Here is a 21,230-nt window from a genome sequence, read left to right as displayed (position 1 = left end):
TTCTTCTCCCTCTAGCTAGCAGAGCACAGTCACCCAGGGCTCTTATTGAATGCCCACTCTTCTCAAACCTTGCCCGAACTTGTTCTACCAGACTCTATTTCTGATCCCAGCATTCCTTCTCCCTGATCTCTCTTCCTTGATTGCTCTGTTCCAGCCACTCTGAACTTCTCACTTAATATGCTTTCCCTCAGCATCTCCACTTGCTGCTATTCCCACTGTCTGGGACTTTCCTCTTCCAGATTTCAACTAGTTTATTCTCTAATTACCTTCAAGTCCCTACTTATGCACCACTTCTCAGACACCATCTTGCTATCTTACAAAAAAAAAATTAATAAAATCCTCCAGCTCTGCCTTTCCTTGACCCAATAATGACTTCTCTGTAAGTATATTGGAAGCTCCATCAGGGTAGAGATGTGCTGTTTTCATTTGCAACTCTAATCATATGATGAATGACCTAGGCAAAGCGTATTGGCAAATTCTAAATTGAGAGGGAAGGATGGAGATACTGAGTTCAGGAGAGACATTAGCAGCATTACTCTGTGGGTAATGATTATACATGGCAATGAAAATTTGAATAAAAGCATTCACCACACCTCATTTCTCCCATGCCTTCCAAGCTATGTGTGTGCTCCTTAGGAAATGAACCTATGGTTGCCTTGCTGACTTGAAAACAGTGCCTCTTAGTATAGACAAATTTTAAATGGTCTTATTAATAAAAAAAAACAAACCAGGAGCCAGATATTGGGGTGAATTCTGAAAGATCAGAGAAGCAGAACAAGCCACAGCAAAGCTCACCTTCACAACTCCTCATCTGATCCTGTTTCTATGAATCCTCAGACTGAAAGCTTCTGAGTCCTCACCTGAACGGATCTTAGCTGAACTGCTGCTAAAGGCCTAAAAGCTCAAAAGCATAAAAAGCCTCTAGTTCCTGGTCCTCACGCCTTATATACCTTTCTTCTTCCTGCCATCATTTCCTAGGATTAAAGGCATGTGTCTTTCCCAAGCAAGACAAGAGATCTCAAGTCCTAGGATTAAAGGTGTGTGCCACCATGCCTGGCTGTTTGCAGTGTGGCCTTGAACTCAGAGATCCAAATGGATCTCTGCCTCTGGTATGCTAGGATTAAGGGTGTGTGCCACCACTGTCTGGCCTCTATGTCTAATCTAGTGGCTGTTATGTTCTCTAACCCCATATAAGTTTTATTAGGGTACACAATATATTGGGGGGGGGGAGGACACAATATATCATCACATCATAGAGAATTTCTTCCAGAGCAAGAAATGTGAAGGATTTGGCCTACTGATGCCGAGGAGTGGAGAGCAGAGGAGATGTGTAATTGATGAAGAAAGATGGACACAGAGAGCAAAGGCAGAGCTGATGATATTCAGAGATGAAGCTCAGACTGGACAGGAAGCTGAGTGGATGCGACGCAGCAAGGAAACTGCAATAATTACAGAAGTGAGGAGGTCACCTCAGAGCAGTAGAAAATCTGAATGGGTCTCCACAGTTAACTTTACACACCAGTAGCTTCATCAAGAGACTGATATATCCCCGTGCTACTAGATAGAATGGAGGACCAGTACCTGCTTAGTTCACTCAGCCTGATACACATTCATCCTTAAATCCTTTACCCCAAAACTTTGTGGCCAGATACGTTACAGAATGGAGACATTTCTCCATTTCAGACAGGTGTATGGCACACTACCACACTACCAAAAGGGTCAGAGAGCATGAAATAGTAAAACACAATATTTCTATGGTAAGTTTATGAGCATTTATGGTAAGCTGGATGTGCAGAGGTTAAAAACACCCTCAAAAAAGTTGAGTTTTGTTGACAGATAAGTTTGCTGCAACTCTATGAATGAATATTTTTTTTTTGTTTCATAGATTTTGTGTGTCTTCAAATTGCAGATAATAGATCGTGGCTCCAGACTACAAGATGATGAATGAAACTGTACCTGTCATTATCCTTAAAAGTTTGTAGGACTTGTGTGCAGTATTATCGTATCTTGTTAGGCCATGTTCAGTGGAAAATCCCTGGGGGGGGGTGCACAAAGGAAGAGGAGGAGAAGTGGATGTGGATCTGGGGAGAAGGAAGGTAGGGGGAGGGTATGGGAGGAGTGGAGGGAGGGGAAACTGTGGTTGGAATGTAATGTATGAGAGAAGAATAAAAGCTAAAACAAAACAAAACAAAATAATAATTCAAACCCCCCCCCCAAAAGTTTATGAACTCCCTTATTAGGTAAGTCATTAAATAACCAGGTAGAGAATGGAAATGCTCTCTAGGAATCAAGTATCTGGATACGAGAACTTAATTCTCAGCTTTGTAAAATCAGAATGCAAAACGACTTGCTTCTAACACCTGTTCATGAACAGAGGCTACACACTTTATGGAAGCCAGCTTATTTCCATCCTGTGATGACCCACCAGCTTTCTGATGGTTATATTCCTGCTTCTCAGTTGAGACATTGTGTATAGTGCTTGGCTCTCGTCCTTCTCATCTGAATGTGGAGCAGTCTACCGGACTGCATTCAGTGGCAGAGTGGACTGGGGAAAGTTTATATGTACTGCTGAGAGATCAGGTAGAAAACTACAAGTGGGCAGCAGGCAAAGCTTTATGCACAGTGATGCTGCCTTCTCAGACAGGTTTGCGTTCTTCTTAAAAGCATTGTGTGATTTCCAGTACCCATCCATCCATGCATTCATCCATCTTTGCAAAACCAACAATTCCCTCTTCACCGTTCTATCTAACTCGCCATCCATGTTATCTAGCCTCGAGCGCCTGACTTACTTTCTACTCTACACAGACCCCGCTTCACTTCTATGTCAAACTCCAAATTCCATGTTTCAAGTTTTGTTCATGCTCTGGCTTAATTTTGAAATGAGAGGACTGCAATGTGCAGAGAGCTAGGGGCTCAATCTTTCTTCTTTAAAGGCCTACAATATGGCTCTGCACTAAATGGGGATCTGTAATATGCTAGACTGAAACCCATATTAACAATCATAATTAGCTAGAGTAAAATGGGCTGATAAAGAAAAAATGAAAAGAACAAACTTGCATAATTACTGTGGATTCACACTAAAGAAGGCTCACCCAATTCATTCTGTATAACTGGGTACCACGGAAACATACCGCTGCCTTCCTTGTGCCAGTTACATGTGGATATTGCTGCTTATAAAAAGACAGTATGGGTTTCCTGGCAGAGAAGTGATGTGTAGCTTCCCTGTGTTCTCGACCTTCTATTTTAAGCACTACTGTCTATCTTAATTTATTGCATTTCCTTAATCTCCTTCTAATATTTATGTTTCACCCTCACTCTTCTGCTTTTCCAAATTCTACTTCACTCGGTCCAGTTCTTTTTCACTGTCCTGTTCATACACTATGTTCATATACAACAATAGCCAGACTTTTTTTTTGAGACAAGGTCCCACCACGTAGCCTTGACTGGCCTGAGGCTTACTGTATATACCAGGCTGGCCGCAAACACAGAAATCTGCCTCTACTTTCCTGGCACTGGGATTAAAGGCTAACACATCAAGCCCGTACCAATAGTCATAATTTCTGAAGACCTACAGTACTATTCAAAACACTTAGCACCTGCAATGACCAGTCACTGTGTTGGGAATTTTGCAGCTAATATTATGAATTGCTTCAATACCATATAAATTTGAGATCACTATTCCAGTTCTACAAGTTAGGAAATATTGCCAATTAAGCTTAACTAATTTCCCAGTTTCACCATTTTATAATTTGCAGCATGCAAATTTATTACTTGGAAATACATATTTTAGAAATAATAGAAGGACATTCTGGCTGTCATGAGAGAACTCTCATCCAGTGTCTGATGGAAGCAGATGCAGAGATCCACGGCCGAGCCCAATTGGTGAGAGAGAGGAGGGATTGTATGAACGAGAGATATTGAGACCATGATTGGAAAAAGCACAGGGACAAATAGCCAAACTAGTGGAAATGCATGAATCGTGAACCAAAGGCTGAGGAGTCCCCATGGAACTGGACCAGGCCCTCTGGAGAAGTGGGACAGTCGATTAGTTTGAACTGTTTGGGAGGCCCCCAGGCAGTGGAGCCGGGACCTGTCCTTGGTGCATGGGTTGGCTTTTTGGAGCCTGGGGCCTATGCTGGGACAATTTGCTCAGCCTTGGTGTAGGGAGGAGGGGACTGGATCTGCTTTGGTTGAGTCTACCAGCCTGGGCTGACTCCCCAGGGGAGACCTTGCCTTGGAGGAGGTAAGAATGGGGGGTGGGCTGGGGGGGTGAGGAGTGGGAGGAGGGAGGACAGGGGAATCCATGGCTGATATGTGAAATTGAGTTAATTATAAAATAAAAATATATATTAAAAAAGAAATAATAGAAGGTAGAATAGAGCTGTTCTTTGAATTCCAATGTTGCCTTTCTAAAAGAACGTCTTGCCTTTAGAACATGAATTTGCTGATGATAATGCTATGTGAGAAGTTTTGGTAAGAGAGAGATTGTGTTAAGTGTTTTATATTCAGTAATTCATTTAACTCCCTCCAGAAACTAGATAATATCAGTACCTCTACTTTATTAATGGGAAAACTGAGGCTCAGAATGGTAAGCCAATATGTCAAGGGTTGTAAATATATTACTAGAGGCATATGTTAAATCCAAGTCTTCTACAACATAATCCCATGTTTCTAGGACATACTACATTTAGTTTTTGCAAGAATGAAAGTTCTGGAAGAATGAGGGGCTGTAGGAAACCAATGCATGGGTGAACTCAGAACAGAATTATGGGCACATCAATATTAAAACTTAAGGATACATTAATAGCCACATGAAGTCTGACTTTTAAAATGAAATCCTCTGTGTTATCTGTGAGCATCGAAAATCCCTTAACTGAGGAAATAGACCCTCCTCATGTCTGATCTTATTTACCTCCCCCACACTTGGAAAACTTAAAAGTGGCCAAATGTAATTTAAACAAACTTTCCAAAAATGTTCACCCTAGGCCCTAGAATTTGAACCCTAGAAGTTAATTTTAAAAATGATCCTATCTAATAAAATTAAGACCTATTATGAATACACTCTGATGTGTTTTACTTCTGCAAGATACGGAATGTCTAGATACATGATGATAATTCCAACAATCTGAGGATTAAAGGCAGAAAGACAGACATGGTGTGCATGTCTCTAATCATAATACTTGAGGTGCAGAAGCCAGAGGACTGCAAAAGTCAGCCTGGGTCACCCTGTGAGACACTATCTCATACCCTGAGAACCAGGGGTGTAGCTCACTGTAGAGCGTTGACCTACTGAATCAGGGGCTCTTTCCTTTTTCCTCACCTAATGATGTTTAGAGACTCATTTCCAACACATTTTTTTTGAAAATTTCAAATTCTGAGGAATAGGCATTCCCATATATAACCTCTAAGTTCTGACTATTTTAAATGAAGAAAATGAATCCTATTCCCTATGAATATTCATTATTTATCTGATAGAAAATGAATGTTTATGTTACTGAATTTTGGATTTTAATTTTCAACATGGTAGTCAATGCAGCCCATCTCAGATACCAATATTGTAAAATTGATTAAAATAATATTAATAGAACTAAATTGCTTAGAGTAAAATGATAACTCATTAATATAACTGTGCATATTTTCTTCCTTCTTAAAAGCAACTATACGTATCATGTCTCCTTACTGAACGCTGCAATACTCTTGTGCTACCACAGTGTTATTTAGATGATTTTAAATAGGTACACTTTCTGCAGCTCAGTAGTTTTGCTCCCTCCCGATTCATAATTTGTTGGAGACAAAGGTCATTTGGGGGTTAATGAAACTCAAGGGATCCATGTGCTATCAGGAGCCAGCAGGTGAATTTAATGTGGGCTGCTGGCTTTTCCTCCAGGGCACACTCTAATCCTCTCCTGGATCCATTCCAGGGGAAGAAGGACATTGTAAAGCCCAAGAAAAGATGGACATGACCTCAGGGTACTGTGTCCTTTCCATCTATGGACAAACAGCTGTAGGCTCACAACCAACACAGCTAGAGTTCTATGTTCATTAAGACTACCTGCTACCAGAAGCTGGAGCAGTAGCTCAGCCTTTAAGAGTACTGGGTGCTTTTCCAGAGGACAGAGGCTCAGTTTCCAGCACCCAAATAGTGGCTCATAACCATCTGTAATTCCAATTCCAGGGAATCTGACATCCTCTTCTATCCTAGATTACAAGGCTCACGAGGGTTGCATAGACATAACATGCAAGGAAAATGCCCATGTACATAAAAATTAAAGAAAATACCTGTTAGCAAAAAATAGTATTTAATTATAAAAACCAAGAAATAAATACTCTAGGGATAGAATGGATCTACTACCCGACCTTACTCAGGCACCAGCACACCTTGATTTCTAAGCTTCCCTTTGCCATGTAGAACCAGGAGCCATCTCTACCCAAGTGATGACACATACCAGGAGAGGTCTGTGCCCTTGTGCAAATGTAGAGGTGACCCCTCTTGAGATGTGCCTCACTCTGTAGGCATGCTTTCCTAACAGTACTTCAGATGGCTTCCCATTGAATGTTAAATCATTCAGGGAAGGTCTCAGCAAGGAGACAGAGCCGTCTTTCTTTAGAGGGAGATCAATGAACTGTGGAGACACGTTGGCTTTTATGGAGACAGGGTGTGTGATACTCGGTGCCGGCTGAACTTTGAGTCCTAAAGGAAAGGGGTGGCTGGGGTAATCAATTGGAGGTGGAACATGGCCAGGGCAAAGTGGAAAGGATGGAGACAGAACTGATAGATTATTTAGAGGATGTTTAACATCACCAAGATACAATGACAGATGAGGGGGATTAGATAAACTTTCCAAACTTTGAAAGGTTTTGAGGGATCACGGATTCTGGGTGTGTTATTACAGACCTCATCCAGGAAGTAGAGGCACAAATAAGTCAAAATAGAAGCAACAGAATATAAATGGGCCTCTGGTGAGTCTACATGTTAATCTCAACATAAACGGGAGAGGCTACAGTGCAAAAATGCTTTTGTATCAACTTAGGGATTCTATTAGGCACAACTCTATATTCACTTATTTGGCTTTGCATTGTTACTCTTAAAATGTAAAATTAAAGCTACACAACTCAAGTACTATTGTTACAAAAGGAAAAAAAATCAATGTAACCCTGTGAGGGAATGGATTTGCCAATTGGCTATATTATGATAAAAATGTCTGGATGTATACAGATAACTAGACATTGTAAGTGTGTCATAATTTGTCAACTATATCTGAATAGAGTAAAAAAATATTCTGTATATAAAAAACTTAAACAATGATGATTTAAAGTTTGAAGTTCACTTTCAAGTAGGAACAAACTGTAACCAACAGCTTTTCCATAAAGCAAAAAAGCACAAGCCATCTATGTGACACTAATTTGTCCTGAGGGCTGTAGTTCAGTTGATGGACATTTGACTTGACTGCAAATGTCAATAACCAAGACTGCACTGTAATTTTATAGCTAGTTCTTCCACATCAGCAAGGTTAACTTCCATGGAGTGTCTGCTTGCTCATAAGTGCAATATAAAAGGTCTTTCTCTATTCTTGTCTGCCTCTGCCCCTCCCCAAACAAACAAAGAACAACAACAACAAAAAAATGTCTTGGCCCTGCCCTGTCATTGGTTTCATACAGAGACTAATATCAATGACATGGCCAAGGCAACCTCATACTTCTATATCTCTCAAACCTAGCTTCTGATTAGACACTATTGATTCTAAAGCCCCATTTTTTAAGTGCAGAAGAATCATCTTCGACTTCTCAAACATATTACTTTCAACAGTGGGAAAGCGGTGGAGTTTGAGAGGAAATCCCTGAGGCAGATGGAGGAGTGGCTCCTGCCTTGGAATTCTTCCACCCAAAAGAGTCAGAGTCAGCAGCAAGCAAGGCCATGGCAGGAAGGCCTGTGGAGAGCACTTTGATTCCAAAGATTTTAGTTATCTTAAAAATTCAGGCTCCAGCAAAAGTACTCACAAACCAAACTATTTGCTAATTTTCCATTACACAAACCTGATAGATCTGCTCATCTTCCTGTGACAAAATAAAACTGTGATGTTATTTGAAGTTATTTATCTTAAAGGAAGTGAGAATTACCCCCTTAAAAAAAATCTTGCTTTTATAGGAGCAGTTTTCAGCCCATATAAGTTGAAAGATACTATTTTGGGGGGATAATTTTTGACTCATATTTTCCAGGAAGTATATTTTGATCTAAGATATTTCTACTATAAACTTGGCTAAATCAACAAAAATACTTTTAAGAAATGCTGATGGGAAACTGAGAATGGCTCAGATACCTCATAAGCTCCCACAATCTCACTCAAAGGTTAGATAGCATTATTTATATACTGAAGCAGACACACCTCTGGACAGGCTGTTTTCTTGGTTTTGGGTGCTAATTTTCTATTTATGTCTTCAATTACAACTCTTGAGAGCTGCTTCAACCTTTGAATGGGACACTTTCCCTTCGACCCTCCCTACTTCTGTCCCTTCACTTCCCCCCATCCCCCGTGCCCTCTCTCTCCCTCTAGGGTCTTGTGCATGCCGGGCAAACACACTACCAGGAACTTATATCTTCAGCTCACATGTTCTGTTTTGTTTTTCTTTATTCTTTTTTATTTTTATGGTCTGAGGATAGAACTCAAGAAGCATTTGAGAAAAGTTTCCCCAAAGGATGGCAAGACAAAGAAGCCAATACAAAGTTCTTTCCTATTTAGGTATCCTCCTGGAACGTGTACCTCCTTCTAGGAGAACTAAGCTTTACAAAGAGAATGTGCTAACATCCAGAGTGTAAAAAGGCGGTTTAGGAGAAGAAAGGGTAGGCTGACTCTTTTCCTGAATCTTTCATAACTTGACTGACATTAGCTTGGTAATGCCTGAGAAGACACTTAGAATCATACTCCCCCACACCGGGAGCACCAAACCTGTGTAGACCTTCCTCCAAACAACATACCTACCTTCACACTCAATTCCTGCAGCTTCCATGACCTCAAATAATCTAGAGTACCACATCTTTCGCCTAAGCCATAGTGATTTCCTAACTTACTTCTTACAGCCACTCTCCAATGTACTGCCCATATTAGTCAAAGAACTCATCACACACATCCTATCTGATTCCCCTCCTGCCAAATTGCTGATTTTCTACCTGATGGATAATAACAGTTTAATCACTCATGATGAATCTGCCATGACCTGGACTGTGAAGCCCTGGCACACTTCACCGGTTTCCTTTTATTACTTGTCTTTCTTGGAAAACACAAAACCATTTCTACCCCATGCTCTGTTGTGTCTCCACACATGGCCAGAATCTTAAACTCCGTAACCTTGTCCGTCCGTGTCGTCCCCCCCCCCCCCGCCGAAAGGTATCCTGGCTGTTCTTTCTAATGATCTTCAACTTCTGATTCCTCTTTATTTCCTAAACCCAAAGCTTAGATACATGCTTTCGTTTACTGTCTACTTTTCTAATTAGGGGTCAAGATCTGTATAGCCAGGATGCTTCCTGACGCATGGAAGAACATAAACAATCACAGAACAAACTGCCCTCCCCATTACACTTAAAGGTATGTAAATTAGGACCAGCCAAGAATGGAGACTCCCCACACATACTTAGCTTCTTGTTACCATTTTGGCAATCTGGTTTGTCAACTGTCTTGCCAAACCTCCAGTACTAGAGAGTTGGCAATAGGAAGAAAAGAGCTTTATTGGTCATTTCTCTAAAGTTGGTGCATGGATGGAAAGGACAAATGATCAGTCAGTGTCATTACCAGTACCACACAACAGCACAGAACTGGAGCAGAGAGGGGATTTCAGCAGCTGGGATGTTGATGGGCTGGTAAAGGAGACTAGCATGGACAAAGCCCTCAGTTCAGTCTCTACCTCAGCAACTATGGTGGCACATACCTATAATTCCAGCAAGGTGGAGGCAAAAGGGTCAGGGTTTTAAGGTCGCTGTTGGCTACTTAGTGAGTTTGAGGCCAGACTGTGCTACATGAGATCCTGTCTCACAAAAAGGTGGGCAATGGGGATTTCACTTATCTATCTCCATTGATATTTATTTTCAATTGCCATGAAAGTGGTGTCTTCCGTCCCAGACTTATCTCTGCTAACATCATACCTAAATCTGAATCTGAACATACAGAGCACTTAAATACAAATTTTGGAAAGAATTTTAGCATGGCAAGAGAAATCGCCAATATAATCTATGATTTTGTAAGAACAAATATCCAAATCATTTCTAATCACAGACTTCAGCTGGGCTGAATGCATACTGATTGCCACATACTGATTGTCACAGGCTCGTGCAATTAGAGGGGCAGCTAGCCCTTCTCTTCGTTTGTCAAAGACTACCTGCCTCACAGTGAAATAAACTGGTAAATTAAATTAGACAATATTTTAAACATAACTCATACTAATGTCTCAATTGATTTATTGAATTAAAATGTCTAACTGATTAAAAATGAAATTATGGTATACCACACTTCATGGAGCTTGGGCGCCAGTTTTCTGGAGAAAGATTTTGTTGTCTAAAATGATTTTAGTGCTTTAAACCATCTTTAAAAAAATCTTGCATGGGCTCTAAGCTCTGTGTTTAAAGTCTTCTGGCTAGACCTTAGCCCCTCCTCATTCTCTGCTGTATGTTACACTGCTCAATGCAAGACTGTACAATCAAGGAAGACGAGACTGCCCACAGAGGGCTTAAAACTTCAGTGCCTAGTGAGGTTCAAGGAGTATTGAATGAATAACAAAATATAACTCCACAGAGTTATACAGCTGAAAATCGTGGATGAATACTGATTTCAAATCACAGTAAAGAGAGGTGAGGAGTAAAGTTTCTCTGGGGTGGGCTACCCTTTTCTTCTAGGATCTAACACACAGCCTATTAATCAGGGACCAAGACGTATATATGTGCTTAATTATTTGGGCTTTTGTTCTAACTTTACAAGGTCTTATTAATGTGGCTGAGTGACTAATGTAAAAGTTTTCCTATGGTCTTACATATTATAAGCATGCTCTGGTGAGATATTGGGGAAGAGGGGACTTGGTAGAATTTGTTAACATGTTCCTGACTTCTTATTTTTCATGTTTTATGTTGTTCATGTCTGAATTTTTTAAAAAGGAAGATTTCTTATTAATAAATGTGTGTGTGTGTATATATATATATATATATATATATATATATATATATATATATATATATCAAGTAAATGGAAAAGAAAACTTTTATTGACTTTTAACAAAGCCAGTGGGCTAGTGGTCCATATAAAAGCAATATTCTATCATATCAGACAACATTCATCCAGAAGCATAGTGTATAGTAACATTTTAAACAAAAGTAGATACTCACACGCAGAACAGACACATTTTACCTAACCAAAAAGGTAATTGTGTCATAGCAATACCTTGCATTTATAAACTCTCTTTTTAGAATGATGTCATCCCCTTATTAATACACCAAAACATCTTATTAGAGACACAATATGATACCATTTATATTCAGTGATAGAGAAACAGCCAAAGAACCTCTAAAATGATATATATGTGTATATGTGTGTGTATCCATGATATCTCTCTCTCTCTCTCTCATATATATATGCTAGCAATTAACTGTTTACTTAGGGAGATGGGGAAACCTACCCATAAATGAAAACTAGGTGCACATCATGGTGTATGTGCACGCAGACCAGCCTGGAGATAATAAGTAGGAAATGATGGGATATTACAGCAGAGATGAACCAAATCCCTCAGGACATAAGCTCTCTAAGGAACTAAAGCAAAGCCATTGTTAGGACAGGGATGTGAGGAAGTGTGCTAATTGGATCTGTGTTAAGATTTGCTTTCTGGATGGATTATGTTTCTCTTTCATTTTCCCACTAGACCCAGCTATTTGGGGAGGCTGCCCTGGGGAGGGCTAGCTTTCTTCATGAGTTAATGTTCAATATGCCTTTGTGCAATTTCATAATCCCTGAGATGTTATTTCACATCCTCAAGAGGAGAAAATCTCTCTTCATTCTCGAACAGATTTATTTTAGAAAATGTGCTGTCATTCCACAAGAATCTTGAGGGTCTTTTCAAAAAGCATGATCATCTATGGTTTGGGGAGACATCTGGGTAAAATTTTGAGATGAATTGATGAAACTGACACTATACCATGAATTGAGCAAAAGCTCATTCCTCTGACCTTTGCATCATTTGCTAGCCGTCTTTAGAGGGGAGGAGGTTTATCCCTATAGGGTTATTCAATCCTTCATATGGCTTTTCTTTCTTTGGTTTCTTCACAATAGAAGTTATTTTAATAGACAATGTCACTGCCCCTACCCTCGGCTATTCTCTGCGGCATTACATTCTAGTCCACACTCCTCTTAGTCAAACTCCAAGTTCTGCCAACTATCAGCACCTCTTCAACTTGATATCCCAGGGTGAGGGCCATCAAAGTTTTCATTCATGCTATAAAAATTGGCAACCCCCAGTGGAGTCACACTTAATAAAATACCAGTTTTAAATGCCATTGTGAACACAAAGACACCTACCTCTCTTGCAGAATCAGTTTGTTCTCCTTCTTCCAAGAGTCTTTAAAGTCAGAGCTGAATTCATGCCAGACACTGAAGAAAACATTTGGGGACACCTCCTTCTCTCCAATTTTTGGTTTCATGAAGTAGTAGGCTGTGGTCTCCAAAAAGCTGTCAAAGCGTACGCACACATGAACATAAAAGCTATGATTACTTTCCAATATGGGATATTCCTTCTCCATCCAAATGCTGATTTCATTCATGCACAATTGTTATTACCAGAATGATTCTAAATCTCCATGCACCAGCAGTACCTTCTAATATGGGATATTTCTAATATGGGATATTTCCAACATGGTATATCTAACTCTTCAGGTGCCAACATTAGTTCTTTGTGGGTTCATAATAGAGTTTCAGTTGAAGATAAGGGTAGTGAACAAAAATTATCTCAATACTGAAAACTACCACTGGGTAGATTCCATTCCCCATGAGTCACAATGCATCTGACATATTTCAGGGATGAACTGTGGTCAACATGGGGGATGTACTGAGAAGAAGTGACCCTAAGCTTGCTTCTTAAGCTCTAAACAAATAACATACCATTTGCTTCTCACTAACTTAATACCTATTCTATGTCTGTATAATTCCACGTGTATGTTATTCACATTCTTGTGCTGGTAGTTGCAGGGGTGGGAGGAGAAGACCTAGGAGACACAAAGTATGCTATCTAGACGACAAGGTGGCAGCTAGCACACAGTGGACACAGCGACAGTGGGTGGATCAGGCCTAGTTTTCATCTGATGTGACCCAAGAGACTTATTGTATCATGGCTACATAAAGGCTCAAGTGTCACATGGGTCATTCAACAAAGAACACACAGCTAGGAAATAATAGGTTTAAGACTTGACAAAAGCCCCTCTGGGCCATGAAAACAGTTCCTTAAACAGGAGCCTGGCCAATAGTTTATTATGTCATTCACACTGAGGAAAGCTGAGCCGCAGGTCACAGGGTGTCACAGAGGGTCAGAGGTGAAACACAAGGAGTGGTGTGCAAATGAACTGTATCTTTGTTTTCACGTTGGCCAATGGCCAGTACTGTTTCTGCTTATAGACATCAAGCTTGATTTACACTGAAATAAAACTTGTAAGGCAACTTGATTTTCCCAAATAATTAAAAAAAGTGAACAAATAAATATAGGCATTTAAATATGAATATACACAAATAATATATTCAAATATCATGTAGCAGGTTTTAAATTTTTGCTATAAAATAATGTGAACATTTGAAAGATGAGTTCTTTAGGATGAGTTTGCTCAGAGGGTTCTCCAGTTATGACTGAATAGCAAACACAAAAATGAAATTCAGATCTTCAGAGTGGTGGTATGGTATTGTAGTCAATAAAGCTTGGCCGGGTGGTGGTGGCGCATGCCTTTAATCCTAGCACTCAGGGAAGCAGAGTCAGGTAGATCTCTGTGAGTTCAAGGCCAGCCTGGGCTACCAAGTGAGTTCCAGGAAAGGCGCAAAGCTACACATAGAAACCCTGTCTCGAAAAATTAAAAAAATTTAAAAAAACAAGCTTATCTGAGTCTACATTATTATTACTTGAAAACTTTTCCTAATACCCAGCCATCACAACTTGAAATAGAGTCAGGACTGCCAGGCTCTGGCAGTCTCCCCAGAGACTGACCATTGTTGGTTTAACAGTTGGTAGCTGACAGACTAAGAACACAGCTCAGTTGGTAAAGTGCTCACTGTGTTAGCCTGAGAACCTGGCCTCTGTGTAAAAACACCATGGTTGTGGCTCACACTTGTAATGCCAGCAAAAAGGAGATAGAGACAGAAGAATCCTTGAGGCTCTCCTGACAGAAATCCTAGCTGTTTTGATGAGTCCCAGTCCTGTAAGGGACTCTGGCTCAAAAAATAGGGTAGAGACCAACTGAAGAAAAACAACAACAACAAAAACATTCCACATTGATCTCTGGCCCCAATGTGCTGTAATACAGACACGCAGAAACATAGACCCACACATACACAGACATGATACATAGAAACACAGACACACATACACAGACATGACACACAGAAACATAAGCACACATACACAGACAGTCTCTCTCTCTCTCTCTCTCTCTCTCTCTCTCTCTCTCTCTCTCTCTCTCTCTATCTCTATCACACACACACACACACACACACACACACACACACACACACACACACACACACACCAGCAGTTGGTGGCTTGATGGCTCAGTAAGAAAATAGCTCCACGATAGAGAACCTTCCTAGCATGCTCAAAGCCCTAGGTTTCATCACCAGCACCACAAACAACACACCACAAACAAAAACAAACAAAAGTTCATAGCCACCTGTGACTACAGGTTAACCAATGTGTGGTGAAGCTGTTCTGCCTTTAAACTTATAACATGGCTGTCCCTGAGCAACAAGATGCTTAGGAACACCAGTGTTTGTCTTCCAGGAAGAGAAGGCAATACTGTTTTGATTTTATGTTTGGCTCTGGGGAACTAAACTCCTCCCTTCGTTGCCTAGTTGGGAGATGACACAGTGTAGTCTGCAAATTCTATGAGGTGATGATGTGAAGTGCATACGTATGTGAGAGTTCCCATGCTCCCTGCCACAGTGATGGCATGGGGATGTGTCTACAGCATGGGTTGCTACTGGTAGAGTTGCAGTAAGTAGATGTCAGAGAGCATAAATGATGTAAGACAGATCTAGTTCTTCTGAAAACTAGTAAAGTATATACAGACATGCTTCCAAGGAGAGCTGCTCACCTGTCTTTGTTCCTGGAGAGTATTTGTGATATATTAGGCCTCTGCCTCAAATTTTTGATTGCTCATTTCTTCTTTTGTTATAGAGGAGCCCGGTCTCTGAAGCTACAATAACTCATCCACCCACTCAGTGATCTTGCAATATTTTGAAAGTTTTATCATAAAACAACACGATATAAAGGTAACGACACATGATTTAGAGTGAGAAGATGTGGAAAGATGGATTCCAATTCTAACTCACTACATGGGAAAACCATTTAATGACATTATTCATAACTTTTTCATCAGCAACAGAGAGATTTTTGACAATTTTGTCATGTCATGAGGGAAAATGAATCCTCAACTTGTCTGCTGAATATTTTCACACAAATTCATTTTATATTTTATATTATATATGGTGTATTTTATATTACATATTAAATATAAATATATATAGTTTATACAATTTTCTCTAAATTAAAACTAATTCTATTAGGATTTATTTATTTTGAAATTTGTATTTGAGTGTGTATATATTGGAGTGTTGTATGTATGTGTTCATGCATATATGTTGGTGTGTGAGGCTATATTTGCCTGTACAGGTTATGCCCATAGGTGAAGACCAGAGTTCAATGATTGTTTTTTTTAGTATCTTATGCTATAACTCTACTTTTTATATTATGAGACAGTCTCACTGAACTTGACTTACATCTAGCAAGCCATGGAGGTCTGTCTATCTTCATACCCCCAAATCCTGACAATCTCCAGGGTACCAGATGGATGCTGCCGTATCTTTTTTTTACATGGATGCTGGGGATCTGAAATTCTGATATTTTCTGCTATCACATATGGAACATAATTGTTTAATTATGGAGAACAAAGGCATTTAATGTTTTATCATTTGTTACTCCTCAGCATGGAAGTACCAAATCAGTGTACCTCTGAATTGTAATGTGTGATAATGTTTGATTTTTAAAATTGTTATTTGGGTTTCTGACCTGGGTGTAATAAAAGAGCCATTAAATGACAGAATTTATGCAAATACACACACACACACACACACACACACACACACACACACACACACACACACACACCATAGACAAACAAAATCAGAAATCATAATATACAAGTGAAAAACAAGGTAAAAAATGCCTAAACAAAGCATTATGAGACAAAAGATCTCCAAAATACCATTGAGTTCATTTTGTGCCGGGCACGTACTGCTGAGCATGTGGGCTCCCAATACAGTATTGTCTGTATACCCAGTGAGACTCCATTGGGGAAAACTGATTTTTCATTTGCAAGCTTTGTCAATGGGAAATAGTTTCTGGGTTAGGGATGTAGGTTCATGTTTACTCCCCCTCTCAGTGCTGGAATGCCATCTGGCTTGGACCTGTGCAGGTACTGTGCATGCTGCTATGGTCTCTGTGGGTTCATATGTGTGTCAATCCTGCTGTCTGTGGAAGGCACTGTTTCCTCGGTGTTCTCTAACCCCTCTGACTTTAACAACCTTTCTGCCTCCACTTCTGCATAGTTCCCTGAGTACCAAGAGGAGGCACTTGAGGCAGACATCCCATTTTAGGACTGTGTGTTCCAAGGTCTCTCACTCTTTGCATACTGTCCAGTTGTGAGTCTCTGTATTAGTCCTCATCTCCTGTAAGAGAAAACTTCTCTGATGCTGGTTGAGTGAGAAACTGGTCATATTCATGATTGATGTGAGAAGGCCCAGCCCAATGTGAGTGGTGTTATCCTGGGCTTCTGGTACTGAGTGCAATAAGAAAGCAAGCTAAGCAACCATGAGGAAGGAATAAGCCAGTAAGCAGAACCCTCCATGGCCTCTCCATCAGCTCCTGCCTCCAGGTTCCTGCCTTGGCTACCTTTGATGATGTAAGAATGGGTAAGCAAAATAAATTCTTTCCTCCTCAAATTGCTTTTGGTCATGATGTATCATCACAATAGTAATCCTAACTAAGACATATACTAAAGGACTGTAAATAATTTCTTTATGATTTATTATCAGTAACTTTTTAAATGCCCATTTTACAAGTCAATATATCTGAGGTCACGCAAAAAATTCGTGGGCAAAAGCAGTTGAGTGTAAATAGTTCAAGAAGCCCTGATACAGACTGGTGAAACTGGAAAGCTATTTTGGCCTGTCTTTCCACTGAAAACTCAGTACAATTATTTTCATATAAAAGTGAACAAGAGAAGATGGCTGAATGAAAAAGGGATGCTACTCAAACATTAAACATTGTGGAACCAGTCTTATTTCACTTACTATCCAAGAGAGGGTGAACTTCAAGACAAACAGTACATAGCATGTCTGTCATTATGATAAAAACCTCAAGTCATCAGGGAGATGTAACCAACCTAAATGTGTATGTTTCCAGTAAAGAAGCTTCAAAATATGTGTAACTGCAACAACAAATAGAAAGATGCATAATCCCAAACTAAAACTCAGCAGAACTAAAAGAAAAAAACAACCAAAAAATGTGCTAGATACTTAAACACTTTTCTTTGGTTAAGAATTGATAGAATTACACAGAAATATTGCTCAAGGACTAGCATGTGTGAGTATAATCATCAATAAGTAGACCTAACTGGCAACTGAACACTGCAGTCTATGGTGACATTTACAAGAGCACACAAAACAGTCACCAATATGGACCATGCTGAACCTAAGTCTCAGTGCATCTCAAGGGACTGAAATCATCAAAAGCAGTATTCAACTAGAATGTTCATGAATTATGAAAAACTGAAAATGGAATATATAAGAAACCTATTATTTGATAATTAACAAAGCTCTTGTGAATAGCATATGTCAAAACAGAAAATTAAAGGCAACTGGGGATCATTTAAAGGTAAATAAAAATGATATTGAAATGTGTAAGATGCAGTAACACAGTAGAGAAAAATTTCCTGCTTTAAAATGCCTAGATTACAGAAGAAAGGTAGAAATGGAGCCTTCCAATGCAAGAAGCTATAGAAGAACAAATTAAACTCAGTGGTATATTTAAAAAACACACTGCTTAGAAAGACCACAAAACAAAGGAAAAGTAAACTTTATAGAAAAAGAATACAGATAAAATCTAAAAATTCTTAAAAAAAACTAAAGCTGACAAATGAGATAGAAATTATAAATAGTCCTATATCTAAGAAACTGAAATTGTTTTCAGTGAACTATTTTTTTAACAAAGAGGTAACATTTTATAAACTTATATTCAAAATCATTACCATCTTTCAAATACTTCTGGCAAAAACTGCTTCACAGAAGGATTGCCAAACATTTGATAAAACAAAATCAATTTTACATTACTACTTTCAAAAAACAAAGGGAAGATATTAAAAACCAAAAGAGTCATCATAAAAAGGAAGACATATTTATACAGCTACCTTTCATGAATATGAGGGAAATCATCCTTGATAAGATACTACCCAATAAAATATAGTAATTTCTAGATTGAATAATATGTGACAGCCAATTAGAGCTTATCCCAATGAAACAAAATGCTGTTAACACTCAAAAAGCAACCAATGCAGTTTTCTACATTAATAGAGTAAATAAGAAAACCTACATCATGATAATGTGTAAGTTCTATTCCATACGATATATAAATTACATCTGATTTAACAAAGAAAGTATACAAAAAGAATGAAATAGAAGAAAACATTGAGCTGGGTCTGATGGCTCATGCCTGTTATCCCACCATTTAGGAGAGCTGAGGTGAGAGAATTGCTAAGAGTGTTAGGCTAGTCTGGGCTATCTAATGAATTCTAGACTAGTCTGTGTTAAAAAAGTGAGACCTTGTCTCAACAACAAATGCTGGAAAAGTACATTTTTCTATCTTAACAATGGAAAATAGAAAAATAATTTAAATACATACAAGTAATCTTTTATTCTGCAGTAGATTCCTCTGGTGGTCAACTAAATATGGAGATAATAGGGAAGACATAACAATAAAAAGAAAAGAAACTGTTGGAAAGAAAGAGCAAGACCATGGAAGAAAAGAAGAAAGACTGAGGCTTATTCTTAAACCAATCTATTAAAAGAAACAAGAAGCCTGGAAGAAAACCATGGGTCCACAGACCAATAAGAACCTGCCAGGAACATACGCCCATGAAAACAGTTGCCTGGGACATGCCGAAGCATATTTATAAAACAACAGAGCCATAAAAATGAATTCAAAATAGGAAAATGTTCTTCCTCAGTGAAGAGGAAGCAACAGAAGTTAGTAAAGAACATGAAATCAAAACTAACACACAAAGACTAGGCTAGAAGTAATACAATGGTTCATAACCATGACTTGACATGCTAATGTCAATGGGAAAAGAAATACAAAGAATATTATAAAAATCAGAGAAACGAAGGAAAAATGAGAAAAAGTTACAAGTAGAAGAAAAAAATTCTTACATGAGAATAATACCCCTCAACCCTTAAAAATTGATCCCATAACAAGTAGAGAGTAAATAATGATCACAAGAAGAGGAGAGGGAGGAACACAGAGTAGAGGCAGGGTGGCCAGTGAGGACTAATTTAAAGTTAGATACGAGAAATTAGTTCTTGTGTGCAACACGCACTTTAAGGTGATTGTAGTGAATTTGTATATTTTAAAACAGCTAAACAACAAGAATCTGTACATGCTCACCAAAGAATAAGTGTCAGAGGAGATGTATATGCCAATCATTTTCTTATCTAATCATTATACAATGGCTATAAACATAGATAATCATCTGGTTATACCTGGCCAATATGAAGTTATGTATCAATTAAAACAAAACTTAAAAAGGTGAAAACTTGAAGAGACAAAAACCAAAGCAATGAAGAGAACAAGTATTAAAAATGTAACCCAAGGATCAGCAAAGTGGCTCAGTGAATAGAAGAACTTGCCCACACAAACCTGATGGCCTGAGTCCAACACTTGAAACCCATGTAAAGGTGGAGGAGAGATCTGACTCTATAAGGTTATGCTCTCTCCCTCCCTCCTTCTCTCTCTCTCTCTCTCTCTCTCTCTCTCTCTCTCTCTCTCTCTCTCTCTCCCACATACACAACAAATAAACATAAAAACGTGACTCAAAACTCAGTGAGATAAGAAGGGCATGTTCAATGCAACACATATTTAAGGCATCAAACACAGAAAGTATGATGCAAACATTTAATACCCACCCAACTATAAAGAGCAAAGGAAAACTATTTTAAGTATCCAAGTTTTCAAGGGATGTTAGTTCATGACCAATCACTGAGAAATTTGCAGGAAATTGCCTCTACAGCAACAAAATTTGCAGACATAATACTACTTTCTGGCAAGAAGGGTAGGAACCATGGCTTGGACTGCAAGTGCTGGTAGGAGGCATCCATATGCATTAATTCCAGGTTGTCCACATAATATTGTAGTTATAATGGAAACTGACTGCAAAATCAGTAGGAGAGATTAGTTAATTTTCAAAGACCATTGTAAAACTTGGAGCTGAGACTGTTTAAATGGTTTAGTTGAGTTCTGAGGGAAATACACAAGATGTTCTGGAGTCCTTTATCACAGAATAGCCAAGGAAGGTCTGATAGGTAAGCTCACTTTTTCTTTTGGGATGACCTCCCCTGATGTTTTCTGTGATGAGGCACTCCAGTGACATTGTGTACATGAGTGAAAATATGACCTACAAAGGACTAGCCCATAGGAATCAGGTTTAAATATGTGTGCTGTGGATATTACTCTGTATAAATAAAATACTGATTGGCTAGTAGCCAGGAAGGAAGTATAGGCGGGACAAGCAGAGAAGAGAATTCTGGGAAGTAGAAGGCTGAGGCATAGAGACGCTGCCAGCCACCGCCATGAGAAGATGTTATGATACAGGTAAGCTACAAGTCAACTTATAGATGAATAGAAATGGGTTGATTTAAGGTATAAGAACAGCTAGCAAGAAGCCTGCCATGGCCATA

The 21,230-nt window shown here is 39.1% G+C and overlaps 1 protein-coding gene across 3 annotated transcripts in view; it reads right to left on the bottom strand.

The window, feature by feature from the left end:
• The window catches only part of Fmn2 (formin 2), a 308,323-nt gene that overhangs the window by 14,777 nt on the left and 272,316 nt on the right, over window positions 1-21,230 (bottom strand). For all 3 annotated transcript variants that reach the window (XM_052737699.1, XM_052737700.1, XM_052737701.1), the window contains one exon: window positions 12,549-12,698. In XM_052737699.1, coding sequence (XP_052593659.1) covers window positions 12,549-12,698 — 150 coding nt within the window. The remainder of the gene's footprint in view (window positions 1-12,548; window positions 12,699-21,230) is intronic.

This window comes from Peromyscus californicus, unplaced genomic scaffold (assembly GCF_007827085.1).
Source record: "Peromyscus californicus insignis strain IS unplaced genomic scaffold, ASM782708v3 Scaffold_14__1_contigs__length_90479793_seg_2, whole genome shotgun sequence".
NCBI lineage: Eukaryota > Metazoa > Chordata > Mammalia > Rodentia > Cricetidae > Peromyscus > Peromyscus californicus.
This window is presented reverse-complemented; position numbering and strand designations above follow the sequence as displayed.